General features: G+C 46.9%; 1 protein-coding gene across 2 annotated transcripts in view; it reads left to right on the top strand.

The window, feature by feature from the left end:
- Positions 1 to 19,880, top strand: part of GAS7 (growth arrest specific 7) — a 72,059-nt gene that overhangs the window by 22,900 nt on the left and 29,279 nt on the right. The window contains exons 2-3 of one of the 2 annotated variants that reach the window (XM_064728340.1): positions 8,938 to 9,058; positions 18,943 to 19,014. In XM_064728340.1, coding sequence (XP_064584410.1) covers positions 8,938 to 9,058; positions 18,943 to 19,014 — 193 coding nt within the window. Of the gene's footprint in view, positions 1 to 8,934; positions 9,059 to 18,942; positions 19,015 to 19,880 lie in introns of both variants that reach the window. The other variant, XM_064728339.1, reaches the window with a different exon arrangement.

Below are 19,880 nucleotides of genomic sequence, written 5' to 3'. Positions count from 1 at the left end.
TATGCTTGGGAATGGGTAAGAGGCATCAGCCCAGGCCTTCTGGCATTCTTTCACTGGACTTTTCACTTCTGGGTGGTTCATGTGCTGACTCCCCACAGGAGTGTCCAAGGCCGCTGTTGATGCCAACATCTGCCCCTTTTCAGTACCTGTTTCTTAGACAGGACAGACTGCAGCCACCAGTCAGGGCATAGACAGACAAATGTCATCACCAGCTGCCTATTTAACTGGTCCCTTGAATTCTCCTACCCTTCACTGGTTTCATCCCTTCCCCATCTTTGTTTTTTCCTCTAACCACCCACCCCTCATCATCCCTTGTCTTGTATAACACCTCTTTCCCTGCATCCCTCTGTCCCTCAGTGGTCTGGAGAACCTTTCCTGTGGCTCTCTGTGATGATTGTCACCCCAGAGCAAGGCCCTGATGGCTCTCACCACAGGGGTGACTGCACAGAGTGCTGTGTTTGTGAGATTAGATTATCTCAGCTCCTATCACTGGCTCTCTGTGTTCTGTTCCTGTTCTCTCTGCTCTGTTGTTTGTGGAGCTGGGCCCTTCACAGAATCACAGATCCCCTAAGGATGGAAAAGTCCTCTGAGATCATCAAGTCCCCCATTAACCCAGCACTGAACCATGTCCCTAAACCCCACACCTGCTCACTGTCTGGGCACTTCCAGGGACAGTGATTCTACAACTTGCCTTGGCAGCCTCTCCTAATGCCTCACAACCCTTCTGGTGAAGAAATTTTTCCTGATATTGCAGCAGTCTGTCTACAGGACCCCTCACTGGCTTTCCAGGGCCGTGCTGTAGAAGCTGCATCCTCATGGTTGCCTGATGTGATCACCCACAGCTTTTTTCCTGTCCAGTGTCAGTCTGGCCATCACCTGGCTGTGCATGGCTCAGCTGGATACAGGAGAGGGGCTGCTCAAAGGGAATTGGACAGATTTGTTCATTAATGATTTGTCTGTTAGCATAGAAGGGAAAAACAACTGTGTGTTTTCCTGGGGGTGATTCCTGAGCTCCCTATGGTCACTGTGGACATGTTCCCATGTGGCTGTCCATCATCTTTGGCACCTGGTGAGAGCGTGGTGCTTCATCTCCCCCTTCTTGGTTGCTCTTTCAGTGCCAGATCTCTGCACCCTTGTCACAAAGTGTTGAATGCTGTCACCCCCTGAGAGCAGCCAGAGAAAGGAGCACAGGAGAGGGAGCAGAGCTCAGGCAGAGCAAGAGGCAGAGGAGGCTGACAGCCGGGCTGTCCTTTGCAGGCTGCTCTCACCCTCCTGCTCCCTTACCACTCCCCAAATCCCTGCTATCAAAGGCTTTTTATTGTCTCTTTGCTAACCACCCTCTTCAAATCAGGGCCCCACTCCCACTGCTCTTTCTCCACACTGAATCTCAATCCTGCCATTATTTTTATGCTTCCTACTCCTTACACCTGCCTAGCCTGCCTCCTCAGCCAAGCCCAGTGATTGCTGTAGCCAGGCACTCCCTGAGTGCTGCTGTGCCAGGGAGTGAGCATCGTCTGTGGCAGGATCCGGAGCAGACCTGTGCCAGGAGCCCCACGTCACCCACCAGGGCCAGGCTCAGCTGCAGCTCCCTGCTGGGACCTTCCCAGTCTGGCACATGGCTCTGTGCACCAGGCACATGTTGGGAAGGGAGGGAGAGGGCTGAGCTGCACTGCAGTTACTCAGATTTTTTCCCTTCTGGTTTGACAGCTCCTATTTTGAAGGGGTCAGGATGGGATTCACAGGTCAGAGGATTTCTCTTCCCACGCATTTTGGTCTCTCACACAGCGCTGAGGCAGAAAACATCACCCACTCCATCTCCTTGGGTCATGTACCTTCAGAAGCAGCTTGTTTCTCCCTCATTTATGGTACTGATGGAGAAAAATATCCTACTCCCAGAAGGCTCCTTCTCTGCTAACACAGTGCTTTTCATGTGCCTTACATTACAGCAAAGTGCTGGGCACATGCCTGTGCCACAGCCAGGGACCTGGGTGGGTGACAAGGGAGGCTTTTGGCAGCTGTGGGTCTGGCTGGGGACCAGGCAGAGCTGGCTGGGAAGCATGCACACTGTGTTCCAGAGCCAAACCAGACAGAGGAGTGCAGAGATATGGGAGAGCTGGCCACCCTTCCCTCCTGGTCACAGCCACCTGCAGCTGCTGGGAAGGTGGCAGAGATGGCATCCAAGGAGACAGAGATGGCATCCAAGGAGACAGCTGTCATAGACATCTCTTTGTGAAAATCCTTTCTTAATATTTTTTTCCCCTTCTGAGAAGCTGAAGCCTCAGGAACAAAATGTAAACAATGGTTATCTGCTGCTGTGGAATGCAGCAGGTAGATTTTTGATTGGCCCATCTTAGTTGTTTATAATTAATGGCCAATCAAGGCCGAGCTATCTCGGATAGAGTCCGAGAGAGCTGCCTTTTGTTATCATTCTTTTCTAGTCTATTCTTAGCTAGCCTTCTGAGGAAACCTTTTCTTCTATTTCTTTTTAGTATAATGTTATATATATATATATATATATATATATATATATATAGTTATAATGTAATATATATAGTAAAATAATGAATCAAGCCTTCTGAAACATAGAGTCAACGTTCTCTTCCCTCATCCAAGAACCTCTGTGAACAAGGTCACAGACAGCAGCTGCAGGGAGATGCAGGAGTTATTTATGAAGAAGAAGGAGTGAAGCAGAGTGCCATAGCACAGAGGAAGCTTATTAGCACAAGGAGGTTTTTAAAACTGGGAGAAGTGAGAGCTGCCCAGCTAAAGTGGAATGTGGGGATGTGCTGGGCATGGTTCAGCACACAGCTTCAACCTCAGCACTCTGAGATGCTCCAGCTCAGCCCAGGAGGGGGACTGGCCTCTGGTGGCACGGGAGGATGGTGCCCAGAGCAGAGGGATGGCACTGCAGGGCAGGGCCACCCATGGAGGGTGACTTGTCCCCAGCAGAATGTGCCATCCTATTCAGCCCGAGGGGAGCTGTGCTGGTTGCCATGGCAACCAGGACCGATCATATGACCCGTTCCACTTTCTATATATAAGTCTGTTTCACACAGTGTATGTGACTCCATGGAAACCAAATGTTGAGCAAGAAAGATTGCATAAAAATGAACAAAATACAGAATGACTCAAAGTACGAGGCACAGAGAGGCTGTGGGTAGGGCGGAGGGGTTTGGGGGTGCCCCAGGCCTTGTCCTGAGCCAGGGCTCAGGCTGGGACAGGCCTCAGCTGGAGCCAAACACAGACCCCTCTTCTTTAACTGCACCATACAGCACCCTTCTGTACCTGAAGGGGCTCCAGGACAGTTGGAGAGGGACTTTGGAGTGACAGAGAGCAGGTTTTGATGAGCTTTTAAGGAGAAATTCTTCACTCTGAGGGTGGGCAAGCCCTGGCACAGGTTGTCCAGAGGAGCTGTGGCTGCCCCATCCCTGGCAGTGTCCAAGGCTGGGTTGGACAGGGATTGGAGCAGCCTGGGATAGTGGAAGTTGTCCCTGTCCATGGCATAGGGCTGGAATGAGAGGAGCTTTGAGGTCCTTTCCAGCCCAAACCATTCTGTGATTCTGTGGTTCTGCCTTTTCTGCACCAGGACTGACAGACACCTTTTCAAAGCTCAGTGATCACACAAACTGCAGTTAGACAGAAAGATAAGCTCAGTGTTATCAGTGCAGAGCAAGCTATTCCCCATAGCACAGAGGCTGCTCTGGGGCAGATTCATCCATTCATGCTGTATCCTTGCATTGCTCCTTGCAGGAAGTTTCCCCTCCATGGTTTGCCCATTTTTCTGTCACCAGTGATCCTCCAGCACTGCTTGTTTGGGCACTGTGGCCTTTCCTTGTGCTGCTGGGCCTGCAAGTGTGACTGCACAGGTGGCAGCAGCAGGTGGCTGTGCTGATGCTGCCCTCCAGCCCTGTCCCACAGCCAGAGGCTCCTCTTCATTTGCATGCTCTGCTGAAATAGGATCACAAAATCACAAAATTTAAATTGGAAGGGGCTCTTGGAGGCCTCTAGTCCAGCCCCTTGTTCAGAGTTAGATCAGGTTGCTCTAGGCCTGAATTTGTGGTTTTGGGATTGTTTTGCTTTCCTTTCCCTGGAGCTGTGTGTTGGGAATTGCTCCTGGTGTGAGCTGTGCTGGAGCACTGTGCAAGCCCATACATCTTCAGGGAGCTCAGCCTTGTCAACACACAGATGTTTCCTCCCTAGGATCCCTCTTTGAAGGAGAATGGGGATTTCCTGCAGTTTGAAAATGGGAAGTCATTTTCCTCTATTGAGCAAGGCAGAACTTGCCTCAGGGTCAAGTCATCATGGATTGAACTGATGTGTGTAACTCCCTGTTACCCCACTTTGCTGCATAAAACTCTCTTTGGCTTTTTTCCACCCCTGGAACAGAATCTCAATGCCAAGGGATTTTCCAAAGGAACAGAATGAGTTGTGCTGCTGCTAACTTGATCAAGAACTCCAGGAAAGAGAAGGAGAACAGTCAGAAAGTCAGAAGAGATGGAGTGGGATAGGCACTCAGCACCTCCCTGCTGCCTTGTTCAGGGCTGGCCCAGCCAGACAAAAATGTCAGAGCTCTGCCAGGCAGCCCCTGGCTGCTGCTCTTCTCCATGTGAAGCATCAAGGATGTCTGACTGAGTTGTCCTTCTGTCCTTCTCTTCAGACATGCTTCTAGACCATCAGTGTACAGCAGCACACAGATGGAACACTATTTATTTCCTGGTCAGGGTTGTGGCCCTCTGGGGTGGCTCTCTGCCCACACAGGTTGTTCTCTCATTGCCATCGCTTGCCCAGTGCTCATGGATGCAGGGAAAGAAGCAGAGGAATGGTCAGGTTTGTGTGCTCTGAGCTAAACAGCAAATCCTTCTGTCTCTTGTCAGTGCTGCTGTGCTGGATTAGGGGAGTTAAACCCACAGATCTGTTGTTATTCCATGTGCTTGCCTCTGCTAACTCTCTCTCTCATCTCTCTTTGGTGCTGAATCGCACCAGTGCCCATTTGTTGCTCATTTCTGTTTGCTCTCTGCTGTGCATTTATCAGGAGAATTCCATCCCTGTGTTTCTGTAGGCAGCAGACAAAAACCATCCCTTGTCCCACAGAGCAGACCTGTTGGGTGGCTGGCTCTTGTATATTCCCCTGCTACACACAATTCTCATCCTAGGAAATCTCGTGGGAGAGAAGTGCTTGTGCTGTTGGATTTTGATGTTCTGTGAGACACTTTGATCCCTTTTCCAGCCCCCCAGCACAGATGGAGGAGGATTTCACTGGGGTCACACGTTTGCTGCTCACATTGTTCAGGTTTCCTGTTTCCTCGAGCTGTGTTGCAGACATCCTTTCTGGGTCCAGATCTGCCTGTCCACCACCATGGTGACACCAGCTGGTGACACTTCCAGCAGTGACAGTGAGGGGAGTGGCCTGAACGTTTCTGAGCTCAAAGGCTCTGTGGGAGTTGGAAGGTTTAGAAAGCAGAAGGGACTGCAAGCCCACCCAGCCTGAGGTGTCAGGCTCCTGCCTTTTTCTCTTTATTGGAATACAGCAGAACTTCTAGAAAGAGGCACTTAATCTTGATGGAGGAACAACAAGAAGTGTACAGCTCCGTGGTAAGCCCTGATACTTATCCTCATGATTGGCAGATTCTTTTCAAGCTGAGTTTTTCTTCATTTTCCAGTCCCTGCCTGCTGCTCTCTCTTTGCTGGTTTGCAATGCTCTCTGCTGACACCTCTCCTCTCCATGCAGACATCCTCTGTTGTGATTTACTGTTCTCAGAAATTATCCTGGCAATAATTCCCCTAAAACAGGAACAAGAAATCAAAGTAACAGCCCAGTGTTGCTGATCTAAGGAAGAGGTGCATCTGCACATGGGTACCTCTAAGCACTTTCCTTGGCCCATGTGGCTGGGAGCAGGGGTGCCCTGCAGGGAGCTGGGTTTGGAGAGCTCTGGAGCCTGTCTGTGGCTGCTGTGCCAGATGTGGAGCTGTGCCAGATGTGGAGCTGGCCTCTTGGAACACTGCCTGCCAGTCACCTGTGCAGTCCCATGGCCCTGTCCCATGCCACACTAACCAAAGCTTCTCCCACAGAGGTGTGCAAACAGGGTCCTGGTTTAGCTGTGCTGGTGAAAGAAGGGGCTGCAGATGGCCTGGCTGGAGCAGGGCTGTGTCTGCTGAGAAAAACAGAGCAAGAAAATCTCTCCTTTTCCTCAGATCTCCTGTTTTGGCAGAAAAGGGACAATGTGCTACCCACGATGGCCTCTGTGGCACTCTCATTGCTGAAAGGATGGCTTGCTGAGTGTGCCTAAATTATGTACTAATGCATTGTAATTATAATGCCCAGGGCCATGTGCATCTATCCCAGATCTCATCATCCCACTCTATCTGTGCCAGAGCATCCTGGGCTCCTGCATGAAGAGAATAGGGCTTGTAGTGATATGGCCAGGGGGAATGGCTTCAAACTGAGAGAGGGTAGGTGCAGATTAAGACATTAAGAAGAAATTCTTTACTGTGGGGGTGCTGAGGGCCTGGCTCAGGCTGCCCAGAGAAGTTGTGGCTGCCCCTGGATCCCTGGAAGTGTCCCAGACCAGGCTGGAGCTTGGGATAGTAGAAGGTGTCCCTGCCCATGGCAGGGGGGATGAATGAGATCATCTTTAAGGTCCCTTCTAGTCCAAACCAGTTGGTGATTCTGTGATTCTGTGAGGAAACCTGTATGAAGTCACGTTTTGTTTCTTCTTCTGTTCCTCCCCTATGGCATTTTCAGTTCCTCTTTCCCTCTAAAGCTGCTGTAGGAGTTGGAGTCCAAGTGTTGTTGGGAGGGGATTGCACTGGGACCATTTAGGGGCTCTAACACAGGAGTGGTCCCAGCATTGAGTGGATTTTCCTCTGCAGCCTCCGTGGGGGGATGAGTCCTGCCTGACAGTGAGCTGGGTCACATTCCTGTCTCAAACAAAGGGAAGAGATCCACACATACTCCATGCTGTCCTGGTTTCAGCTGAAGTACAGTTAGTTTTCTTCCTAGCAGCTGGCACAGTGCTGAGTTTGGATTCAGTGTGAGAATAACGTTGATAACGCCCTGATGTTTTAGTTGGTGCTCAACCCTAAATGGAGGGCTCAGTGTCCTGTGCCAGCAGGAGCTGCAGAAGGAGCCAGGAGGGAGCAAGGCCAGGACTGTCCAAAAGGATATTCCACACCACAGAGCTGGGGGAGCTGGCTAGGAGGGGCTGAATGCTGCTCAGGGAAGGGCTGGGTATGGCTGTTCAATTGTACTGTGCATCACTTGTCTTTCCTGGGTTTTATTCCTCTCTCTTTTTGTTTCCTCCTGTTTCTTTGTTATTATCATCATTATCGTTATTATTATCATTATCTTTTACTTTATTTCAGTGATTAAACTGTTCTCCTCTCACGAATTTCACTTTTTTTTCTGGTGCTCCTCCCTATCCCAGGGGTGGGAGGCAGGGAGTGGGTGGCTGTGTAGTGCTGAGTTGCTGGCTGGAGCTAAACCACAATGCATGCACATAAAAGCAAACTGTTTCCTCATTGTTTGCAAGAGCTTCAGCATTTGGCCGTGCTGAGATTCCCTCTTGTCTGTCATTGATAGAGACTGCTGTGCTCACAGCATTTCTTGATTGGCAAAATCAAAAGCAAAGGTAGAAATATTATTAACCAAAAAAAAAGAATTAGCAACTGCAAAATGTAATGCTTGTGTGCTTTTTAAAATGATGCACATTTTGGCAGGGACTACAGCTGAAACACTGGGTTAACTTTGCTTTTTATACTGTTTCCATCCAACATTTGCTGGTGTTTACTGTATACCATCCCCATCTGTCTCTTAGTTTAAGAATACAGCCATGGCACTGACCTGTGAAAGAGCTCTGCTTTTCCTGCAGTGCAGCAGAGACACATGGAGCACTCTGAAAATGTGACTGAAAGGATCTTGGGGCAATTCAGAGCTTCCCTTGAGCAAACTGCTAATATCTGTCCTGGCAGGGCTCTGGTGCTTACTGTGCAAAGTGGAGGAACACCATGGGCCCCTGAAGTGATCTGAGCTTAATGGTGACCTGCTTGGCACATGGAATCACTGTAGGGTCAAATTAAGGAAAAGGGGGAGTGGGAATGGAGGGACTTCAGTTCCAAAAGGAAAAGAAGGTGTTGGGTACAGAAACAGTGGGGGTGCAGCAGAAATATGTGAAATCTGGATCTTCTGAAACACAACCCAGGGCTGGATTACCCCAGACTCCTCTTTGTGAGGTGCTCATGCACAGCAGAGATAGTCTGGAGTATCTTTGTTGTTTTCAAGGTCAGATATCCATGAAGGGAATATGATGGAACCAACCTGCTGCCCTATCCTTCCGGAGCTGGTTCACTCCCCCACTGCAGTTTACTTTTCTTCAGTGTGCTTTTGCAAACAGTAACAGGGGACCAATAATGCCATGGTGGAGGAGCTGTCCCAGCATTTGTTCCAGTACTCCGTGCCATCCAGAGGAGTTTACTGGGACAGAGTTTGGTTTTGTGGTTCAGGTGATGGTGCCCCTGTGAAATAAATTGTGACAGCACTTCCATGATCAGTGCTGTGACCCACTGGTGTATCCATGGGAAGGTAAAGGAGGGCCAGATGCCTGCCTCTCTTTCTCAGACGTTTGATCATTTCATGTTTTGCATTTTTCTGCTCAACCAGAGTAATTTTCTTGGACAGCTCCACGTGTTCTTGGGACATGAAATACAGAGGGGTTAATTTCTGTCCCAAAGGGTGATTTCTCCAGGGCAATGTTGTTTCCTGTTCTGTATGAAGCTAGCACAGATGAAGAGAGAAATGGACTGAAATTCTTTGGGTATATTGGAATCTGTAGAATGCCAAACCACATCATTTCCTTCCAGCTGTGTGTCTGGTTAGACTTTATGTTATCTAGATATTGACTTAACAGGTTTTTTTCTTTTTTTTTTTTCTTTTCTCAGCAGAAACCCAGAAAGGCAACTCCTCAGCCAGGAGAAGACACCTTGAACGGGCACCTTCCCCCAGGCTGGCAGAGCTACATGTCTCCCCAGGGCCGCAGGTACTACGTGAACACCTTCACAAATGGTAAGTGGGAGTGGCTTCCTATTGGATTTGGGTTCCCTCCAGATGAAGGAAGGAATGATGAATCTGACTCCATATTCTCAGAAGGATAATTTATTATTTTATTATACATATTATATTAAAGAATGCTATACTAAACTATACTAAAGAATACAGAAAGGATACTTAGAGAAGGCTAAAAAGATAATAGCGAAAAGTTGTGATTCTCCCCAGATTCTCAACACAGCTTGGACTTGATTGGCCAGTGAATGAAAACAACTGACACCAGAAAATCAATGAAACAATCATCTGTTGGTAAACAATCTCCAAACACATGCCGCATGTGAGCACAACACAGGAGAAGCAAATGAGATAAGAATCGTTTTCCTTTTTCTCTGAGGCTTCTCAGCTTCCCAGGAGAAAAATCCTGGGCAAATGGATTTTTCAGAAATGTGAATGGCACAGCTTTCCAGTACATGTTTCACCATACCAGCCCAGATCTGTTTCAGGAAGTCATCTTGATAGTTGATTTTGATAACAAAAGTAGCTGCAGAGCAACATGATCCTGACACCATACCTGAAAGAAAATACAAGAAGATTATGATACTCTGTCATCTTGATTCTGATCATCAGAAGATATCTGAAACATTGACAAAAGACAGAGAGTGTAGAGTAGAAGTGCCCCTGTCGTAAATGTTTTAGAATCTGAAACACTGTTAACGATACAGTTTTTACCACATTCCCTATTTCCTTTGCATGGAGATATTTATGTCTATATATACACATCCATGTAAAATAGTTTGATAGAACATCAGATACCACTAAAGCACCATTGGGCAAAACAGAAATGATGAAGGTCGCACTCAGCTTGTCCATGGAGACAAGGAAAGAAAAAACACATGTATTGGGACAGCACAGACAAAGCTTTCAGTCTGTATTTGTGTGTTCTATTCCCTGTCATGTTGAGAAGCAGACTGAACTCATGATCTTATCACCTGCTCAAGACCTGTCAAACTTGTACCACCTCCAGTTCACCCGAGACTCTGTGTCGACCTGCTCCTCTCATCGTGAGCTCACAGCAGCATTGCAAAACAGGGTCTTGTGACCAGCAAATCCACATTTCTGTAGCAAGGAGAATGCCAGGGTGACAGGAAGGAGAGGACAGTGGGAGCTGACCTTGTTCACAGGGAAGTTGGAGCCATCAGGAGTGGCCTCTGGCATTCCTTTATCTCACAGAGGAGAGCAGTGGGCACTTCATGGTCTGTTCAGGGGCTGATGTGTTTCATTGCAGAAGCTTTTGGCCCAGGACTTTGCTAAGTCATTATTTACTGGAGCTTGATGCACTCACATCTCAGGACTCTCCATCAAGAAAGTTCATTTCCATTTAACTCTGCCTCCATTTCCAAGCACAGTTTGCTCTGGCTGGTGGGCAGCATCCCCTGCACTGCTGGGGTGATCAGCGGATTTTAGATACCCATCCCCACTGCAGTTCAAATGCAGGGCAGGAGATGATTATACTCAGTTCTGAGCCATCACTGGGATGGACCCATACTCACTGGGTTGAGGCCAGTAAAATCAGTAAGAGGCAGAATCAGTTTCTCTTGTGATAAGAGCTCTTATCACAGAGACCCTGTCTCAGAAAGGTGGGGGACTGGGACTAAATTTCTCCATAATGTCAGTCAGTTTTGTATTTCACTCAGAAAAGTTACAAGTAATATAACAAAGGCCAATTGCCATATCCTGCCTGGGAGCTCAGGCCAGCAATCAGGAGATTTCTGATTCCTTTAGGAAGGGAGGATAACTTTGGCACAGGCTGACCAGGGAGGCGGGGGAATCTCCGTCCTTGGAAAATCTCAGAAACTGGCTGGCCAGAGCTGTGGCTGATCTGCTGTTAGCAGTGATCCTGCTCAGAGAAGCTGGGCTGAACACTTCCAGAGGTCACTTCCATCCAGTCTTTCTCAGGAGAATGCCCAACCCACCTGTGGTTGTGCTCTCAACCATTGCAGTGCTGTGTGGTTCTCAGAATAACAGTGTGTGAGAGAGGGTGGAAGTGGGGTTTGTTTCTGTGTTCTGAGCCTTGCTGCAGGGATCACTTATTCAAGTTCTGTTTAGATGAGAATCTCTTCACCAGACTAATCCTAAAGCCACTTCCATCATTGAAAGGCTCTGGTGAGAGGAGGTGTGGGTCTGCTCATGGGGTGGGACTGCGGCTAAACATTTACCCAGCATCCAAGCAGGGTCTGTGGGAAGGAGACCTGTGTGAAGGAAGGCATTTCATTGATGGGAAAACAGGTCTTAAAAGCAACAAAGGCAGTTTGAAAGCTGACTAAAGGGAAAAACACAGCAGCAACCATAGTTAAATTAAAATGAGCTGCTGCAAAACTGTTTGCCAGCTCATCCTCAGAGCATGGTCATCAATGGTCCCTTGTCCAGGGGGAGTTTGTGCTGAAGGGAATCCTGCAGTGATCTGCCCGAGAATCCATTCCAGGCAGCATTTCCGGTGATGAATGGCATGTTGACATTGAGAGCACTTATTCAAAATATAACTTTTAACTGGAGCTGGGAGGGAACACGGTGTTCTCTCCTGCACAGAACAGGCTCAGAATTCACAATCACTCTGGAATAGGAGGATGCTGTTCAGTAAAGATGCATTTAAGATCAGAGATTTCACCAGAAATAATTAAGTGGCAAAGACAGGCAATGGAACAGTTTACAGATGAAGACATTGGGGCTCTGGAGGATCTGAAGTTGAGTGAGAGCCAGCAGTGTTGTGTTAGTACAAACCAGCCAGCATTTTCCATTGTATAAATAGGAGTGTTGTCTGTGAGGCATGAAGTAAGCCTCCAACTTTACAAGGAAATTATAATGCCTCAGCTGGAATATTTTATCTTGTTTGGACTCTACACTTCAGGAAATATGTGAGTCAGCTGGATAAAGCCCAGGAGAGAGTAGCAAAAGTGATGGAAGATGTGGAAAACATAGCCTGTGGGTAAATGCTGAGAGATTGGGGATGTCTGCCCTTAGAAAGCAAAGATGTGGGCAGGGTTGTGGAAGCAGGCTTAAAGTGCATCAATTGCCATTCAGGAGAATGCTGTTTGCAATGCCTGTCACCACCAGAACATTTCAATTTCCACTTCAATTTTCATCTCTAGAACACATTTCAATTGCAGCCAGGACAGCTAACCCTTCCAAGCTCTGTTGGGAGTGAAGTGTGGGAGTGCAGAGTTGCCTGGGAGTCTGTATCACCAGAGCAGGTTATGCAAAACCATGAAAATTCATGGTTGGCCTTCTCTGGTATAGTGCAGGGGCAGTAGGACTTCCTGAAATCCCTGCCAGGCCTGTTGGTTTCAGTCTGTAAGGCCTCAACTACATGAAAATATTTATCAGTATAGAAACTGACAAATGCCTTCAATGGAAGTTGTTCTTTATTTGTTGTCTTTGTATTTCCCCAATTTTTACAATCATCATGTTTAACCAGGCTCTTGTCACTCATCTGCTGGTTTGCTTTTTCTGGTTGTCTGAGTCAAAGAATCTTAATATGAGTTCAGAGGAGCATTTCATTTGTGCTTCTCATTTGCAGCTGTGCTGGATCTTCCCGCTGTGTTTTGGGGCAGGTCCTGTGCCTCCATGGACTGTCCTGCCCTGAGCTCTCCAGGGAAAGGCAGGATCAGGCAGGAATGTCCCCAGGCAGCAGCAGAGGGTGGGCTCCACACCACAGCATCTGCTGGGATGGCAGCAGGGAGGGACACAGCCTTTGAGGAAGGTCATCTGTGTACAAGATTTGGTGTGGTGGAGCTCTGTGCTGCTCCCCAGATGAGCCCTGTGTGTAATTCTGTGCTCTCCTCCTAAAGAAAAGAGGTGTTGGGTCACCTGTCTGTTCAACAGCTTGTCTTTCTGACCTTGCCTGGTGCAGCATCTTCTCTGCCTCAGTGCACAAGTCTTTTTTTGGCTTAAATTGTTTTATTGCTCTTGGTGCTTGAACTATTCAGAAGTGGTAACACAAATATCCATTCACATTCCTGAGGAGGGGAAGTGGGATTTTAGGGTCAAGTAAAATCTTCATTCTTCTGAGCCTTCAAAATACAGCAGATGCCTCCCTTCTTGTGAGGCACTACTATTATTGTCACCATTGTTTGCAGTGGTTAATGTCCTTCCACACTGGGATGATCTGCCTTTGTTGTACATCTTGACCCTGAGATTTGCTCAGTTGGTCAGAGCAGGGTGCTAATAATGGCAGGGTTGTGGCTTTGATCCCCATTTGGGCCACTCACCTTAGAGTCTGACTCCATCATCCTTCTGGGTCCCTTCCAACTCAGATTATTTCGTGATTTTGTGATCTTATCTGACTGTAACAGTATTTCCACCATGTGTTGTTGTGTGGTCTAATTTTCATTGTCTTTACAGAAAAAAAAAAACAAACAAACCCACAAAGAATTGGTTCTTAACTGGAAATAAATAGAATATATAAGACAGTGTTCTTATGTGGAAGAAAAATGCTGGGAGGACCAGTAATGAAGGAATTGAGGTGACCCTGGAACAAACAGATGTGCAGAGGTGACGAACAGCACATTCCTGTCTGTCTCCCCTTGATATCCCACCAGACAAACACTCCACATTTATCATCCTTTAAAGCAGGTTCAATCCTGAAACCATTGTAAGAACCTCTGAGCTGGATACAGCCTGCACAGTGAAACCCAAGGCAATTTCAGTGCACCCAAGGTTTCCTGAGCATGGCCTTGCCACAGGAGGGATGAGTGTACACCAGTGACAAATACAGCTGGGTAATTCCTTGTGCAACATCCAGAGCCATCCCTGCCATGGCAAAGCACAAAGTGCCCAGAATGCACAGCCACTACGTGGTTAATGAGTTACTCAGTGCCTGTAGGAGGGGTTTTCAATTGTGTGTGGGTGGTAGATTCAGCAAGAAAATATTTCATTATGCTGAAGAAATTCTCTGATGGGCTGCAGCTGCAATACCTCTTGCATTAGTCAAACAATAGCACTGCAGCTACCTTGCCCATCACATTAGAGATGAGTTGTGTACTTGTGACACCAGTGTTTGTGTGGCTTACTGCTCCTTCCCATTTACTAAACAGCATTTTATTTCCTGGAAAGCAGAACTTCTGGTTTTGTGTTATCTTGATCCTAATTAAAGTCCATATATTCTTATCTTCACAAGCATCATTAGTGAAATGCTACCTGCAACATTAAGTTCTGGGTCAGTCCTGAAATGTGTGGCTGAAAGAGGTCATTTTCTTGGAAGTTCTCTGAGTTGAGGGGTTTTATTCATGCCTCACCAGCTATGGTCAGCTCCTGCTCCCGCTAAACTTATGAACTGCAGCTCAAAGATTAAGTCATCTGTGGAGACACCAAAGAGATGTCAAGCATTTTTATTACGTATTTTTTCTCATACAGTTAAAATGTTTCAGTAACATTTCCCTCTGATACAGCTAAAGGGTGGTTATAGGAAGCTGCCTTGGTAAAGTGGCCTAAAACCTAGAAAAACAAAGCATGTCTCAGAAAGTGCTGGAAATAGCATTATTATCCCTGCTAAGCCTGCAGTGAAGGGCTCCCTTTTGTCACATGGTGTTTGCAAAAGGAGGGGCATGGTGGATATCCCAGTAATCATTTTGAAAGATCAAGTGAGAGCTCTTGTCAGCAGCTTTTCCTGTGCTGTGGAGGTGGTGACAAGCACCTCTCCATTCCACGTGGACACAACAATTCAGGAACTCCTGCATGGTGCCTTCTCCATGGCTCCATAATGAAACTATGGAGCATTTAGCTCCAGAAATGGAACTACACATGACACCAAGCTGAGGTACTAAAATGAAAGGAATATAAGCACATTTGTGAGGGGTTTTGCTGGTACATAAAGCCCTGACCTTTGGCTGATGTATGTTCAAACTGGAAAGCAGCTCCTTTGAGCTTAGAGTGCTGCTGAATTCATGGAAGAGGGACCAACAATTCATTCTTCAGCAGTCATGGTGTGATCACAAAAATTGTCTGCTTCAGGATATTCTCAGAACACAATTCCCAGAGTGTGTGGCTCTCTGACACATCATGTCATTTCTCATTCTGCCAAACAGGAGTGAACTTGCTCCCCCCAAACACCACAAAGGTTTCCACTTTTCCTCTGGTAGGAAATGTTTCTCCACTTCTGTGAAAACCCTCTCTGGTTCCATTGGCCGCTGGAGCTTGGATCTCATAATTGTTTTTCCTTTTACTACGTCATTGCAGTTTTAACAAGTGGTTTTCTCCTGCCTTGCTGTTCACTAACTCAATTCCACAGAGCCACAGAGTGGCTTGGGTTGGAAGGGACCTTGTGCCAGCTCCCTGCAGGGGACACGTTCCACCAGACCAGATGGCTCCTGGCCCTGGCCTTGGGGATCTTGCAGGGCTGCAGTACTTGTTTTTGTTCACAGCCCTCCTTCACAGTCAAGAATTGTCTGCTGGGTCATCTCTCTCAAGGAAACTGCTGCTTATTCCTTCCCCACACTGCCTAAATAGTCTAATTAACATGTGGCTGATCAAGGAGGACAGAACTTGCTGGTGTTGGTCTGCCAGTGCTAAGTTGCACCCAGAGTGCAAGGCTGCAGCTTGACTGGAACATCCTCTGGGGAAAACTGTGTGGGATGTAAAATCTGGGCCAGTATGGAATCTGTCCTTAAAGCCATGATCACTGTTTTACCACAGGGTTACAAGCAGCCTTCTGATTTTCCAAGCACCAGGATTGTGCTGGTAGTCCCAGACAGGACTGTGCCTTTGCTGGATCAGACAGTGCATTATCTCTCAACAAGCCTTCTCTGTGTCTCTGTAAAAAAAAAAGCCATCTCCCCCCACTCACTTCTAATCCCCACTCTCACTTCTAATCATGACTGAGCTGCAGAGAAATCTGTAATGTCACAGTTTTACCTTGGTAAACGTAGTTGCTTCCAGTAGATGGCATTCCAGCCATGCAGTCCTGATCCAGATTAGTTCCTGTCCTTGCTTGAGCTGCCACAATAATCCCTGCACAGAAGGAGATTTTTTTTCCTCCTAATGCTCAAAATAAATGGAGTTAAAACACTCTTGTTCATTTCCTACCTAATTAAAGATGTTTTTTCTATTTAATGCATTTTATAGCATTGGGTTTTTTTCTTTGTTTTTCAACGTGCTTAACTCCAAAGTCATTTTATTTTGGAAAATTTGTCAAGACACTGAATGTTTTGGATTGGATTCACAAATCTGCTAACCGCTGGGCACTGCTCTTTCATGTGTGAATTTTCTGCCCTGAAGTTATGTGTCTGGGTCCTCTGTGTGGCACAGGGGAGGAATGAGGCACAGCAGCTCCACAACAGCCAGCAGGCAGAGCAGAGACCAGTTACAAGGAGCAGCTGGTGATTGTCACAGAATCCCAGAACATTCTGAGTTGGAAGGGCCCCCAAGGATCATCGAGTCCAGCTCTGGAGTGAATGGCCCATACAGGGATCAAACCCACAACCTTCATTTATTAGCACCATGCTCTGGCTGACTGAGCCACAGCTCTTTAACCAATTAATTACATTTCATATATATTTGGTGGGTTTTTAGGTGCATTCCTCTGCAGGGTCTCAAAAGTGCTGGAGACAAGTGTGAAACCCCCAAGCCAAATAGGAAGGTAGCTTGTTTTACTGCTAACATCAAAGTCAGTGCTGGCAAAAAAACATTTCTTCACTGACTGCACTGGGGCTCAGCATTAGTGGGCATCACAGTCCCTTCCCACAAATCTCAACTCACATTATTAATTAATCAACATTTTAAAATAAAAATAATCTACAAGACACCTGTGTCACGGACATATTTTCTGAAAAATCCTTTCACTAGGATTTTTTCTCCTGAGAAGCTGAGAGGCCTCAGAAACTAAATTTAAACAAATATTATCTGCTACTGTGGAATGCAACAGGTGCATCTTTGATTGGTCTCATGTGGTTGTTTTTAATTAATGGCCAATCACAGTCCAGGTGTCTCAGACTCTCTGGTCAGTCACAAGATTATGTTATCATTCCTTTCCTTTCCTTGCTAGCTTTCTGATTAAATCCTTTCTTCTATTCTTTTAATATAGTTTTAGTATAAAATTTTCTTTTTATCATAAAATAATAAATCAGCCTTCTGAAACATGGAGTCAAGATTCTCATCTCTTCTCTCGTCCTGGGACCCCTGTGAACACCACCACACACCTGGGTACTGTTATTTACCTTTGCCTTACAGTAAATGGAAATTAGAATTTATTTAACCATGCACTTGTGGATTGTAAGCCAAGACAAGCTGACTCATAAAAGACAACTCTTTGCATTTGATTTTGCTTCTGTTTAGTTAAGACACTTCTCAGTGCTTCTTTATTGACCTAGCATGGAATTTATTTACTTACTACCCAGTTCACAAAAACAAGCTAAAATTTAAATATTCCCTTGTGATTCAGCAAAGCTTCTAGTTCAGGTTTTGCACTTGTAATGGAAGAAAAAGCTCAAAGTATTTTTCTTTGCAGTCAAAAGCATGCTGTGGCTTAGGGAGGGGGTGAGAGGGGAAGGATGGGGAGGGCCAGGGCATGTACAGGTGTGTGGGTGGCACCTGCTTCCATTTGGGATCTGTAATCCTGAGTTCTTTCTGAAATAAGGAACCTCACACAACCCTTGAGGACACTTCTGTGCATATATATACACACATAGACATTTATATGCATATAAATACATATATGTATATACATATGTGCATGAATCTATATGTAAAAATAGTTTTTTTACGGTTCTTGAATCATATTAACATCCTGCTTGATGCCTAAATAAGCACTGACCCAGGACAGGAAGACTTTTTTGCCCTGAGAGAGGTGTTCACTGCCAGCTCTAAAATCCTCAAGGGCTCTCCTCCATCACTTCCTGACCATGTTCATCCAGAATATTGACACAGGTGCAGGGTTTCAGGCTTTGGCAGAATTAGATGGTTGCTGATTGGGATTTGGGAAACAGCAGTTTCAAATGAAGCAACCAAAGTAGTCCCCAGACTTTTTTACTTGCTAATTTTCTTATTATGACTATTATGACTTGCTAATTTTCTTATTGATACCATCTGGCAATCAGTTTTGTTTAGTTGATTGGGAACTGAGACGTGCATTCAAAAGGAATGGTTCCTTGGGCTTCCTGGCTGGACTTCTGTGGATGGTGCTGCTCTCACTCCACTGTCTTCTGCTCACAACTTCTAAAAAGTTTTGCACTTAAATCTTCTGTCTTCAGCATGTGGTCAAAATCAATTTTCCATTTGCTGAGAAAAGGAGCAGAAAGGTAAAACTACAGAGTCAACTGAGGGGGGAAAGCAGCAACAGCAGCCTTTGGAGTGTCACAGCTGGTGTGACAAACGCTTGCATCTTCCAGCTGCTAAGTGACTTGAGTGGAAAAAAGGAAATTTTCCAGGGAAATATTTTTTTTGGGGGGAAAAAAGGTGCTAAGTCTTGTGTGTATGACTGAAAGCACATCTGTGAGTCACTCACAGCTGCCTTCCATGGAGAGAGCAGGGGCAGAGGCACTCTGTCCCCAGGCTGAGGACCAAGGCTGGCACCTGGCAGTGCCCACAGTGGGCTGCAGGCAGTGTCCAGGCTGGGCTGGCCTTCAGTGCAGCTGGAAAGGCAGCCAGTGCAGCCAGGTGAGTGTTCCCAGGCAGTGACCTGGAAGAACCAGTGATGCAGCTTCAGCCTGCTCTGTCTCCACCCAGCCCAGCTGGCAGCTGTGGCAGGAAGAGATGAGGGGAGAGAGGAAGGGCAGGGAGGTGCAGGCATCTTCCTCACAGGGTGAGAACCTGGTTCAGAGGGCAGTGAGGGTCAGACCACTGGTTTATGTGTCATAACTCTGGTATGTGTACCAAAGCCTCCATCAGCCTGACACTGGTGTTTCCCTTCACAGAAACGACGTGGGAGCGGCCGAGCAGTGTGCCGGGCACTCCCAAGAGCCCTGTGTCACAGAAGAGTTCTGCAGGTACTGTCTGATGCTGTGCCTGGCTGAATCTGCTCCTCCACCATTCAGCAAAGCAAAGGAGAGTGCTGTGATACAGTGGGAGAGGGACTTGATGGACATATAGAATCATGGAATGGTTCAGGTTGGAGGGGACCTTAAAGATCGTCTCATTCCACCCACCTGCCATTGCAGGGACACCTTCCACTGTCCCAGGTGATGGAATATGCTCCAAGCCTGGCCTTGGACACTTCCAGGCATCCAGGGGCAGCCACAGCTTCTCTGGGCACCCTGTGCCAGGGCCTCACCACCCTCACAGATTGTCTCTTAATCTCTGATCTCAGTCTATCGTCCCACAGCTTAAAGCCATTGCTCCTTGTCCTGTCACTCCAGACTCCTGCCTAATGTCCCTTTCTGGCTCTCCTGTATCCCTGTCAGGCTCTAATGTCTCCCCAGACCCTTCTCTTCTCCAGCCTACATGGTTGTGAGAGTGTAGCAGAGCAAACATGGTGGAGCTTTCCCTCCTAGTAGTTTGTGTGAAGATTGTGTATTTCATTGTGACCAAAGGATTTATAATGTAGTTGAGTATCTTGTTTCAACACTAGTTTGAGCATTACTCAGTATATTAAAAAGAAAACGCAATTTATAGTTCCAGGAACCAGAAACATCTTGCAAGGCTTGCTTTCTTGACATGAAAACTCCCTTGGACCAGTACTTTTAGTGGATGCCAGGTGCCCAGCAAGCCACTCTGTCACTCTTTTCCTCAGGTGGATGGGGGTGAAAACTACAACAAAAGGGTTGGGATAAGGGCAGGGAGACATCACTCATTGTGGTCATGGGCAAAACACACTCCACTCAGAAAAATGTTTAATCTATTACCCATCAAATCA

The sequence above is a fragment of the Zonotrichia leucophrys genome, chromosome 18 (genome assembly GCF_028769735.1).
Source record: "Zonotrichia leucophrys gambelii isolate GWCS_2022_RI chromosome 18, RI_Zleu_2.0, whole genome shotgun sequence".
NCBI classification, from domain to species: Eukaryota; Metazoa; Chordata; class Aves; order Passeriformes; family Passerellidae; genus Zonotrichia; species Zonotrichia leucophrys.
This window is presented reverse-complemented; position numbering and strand designations above follow the sequence as displayed.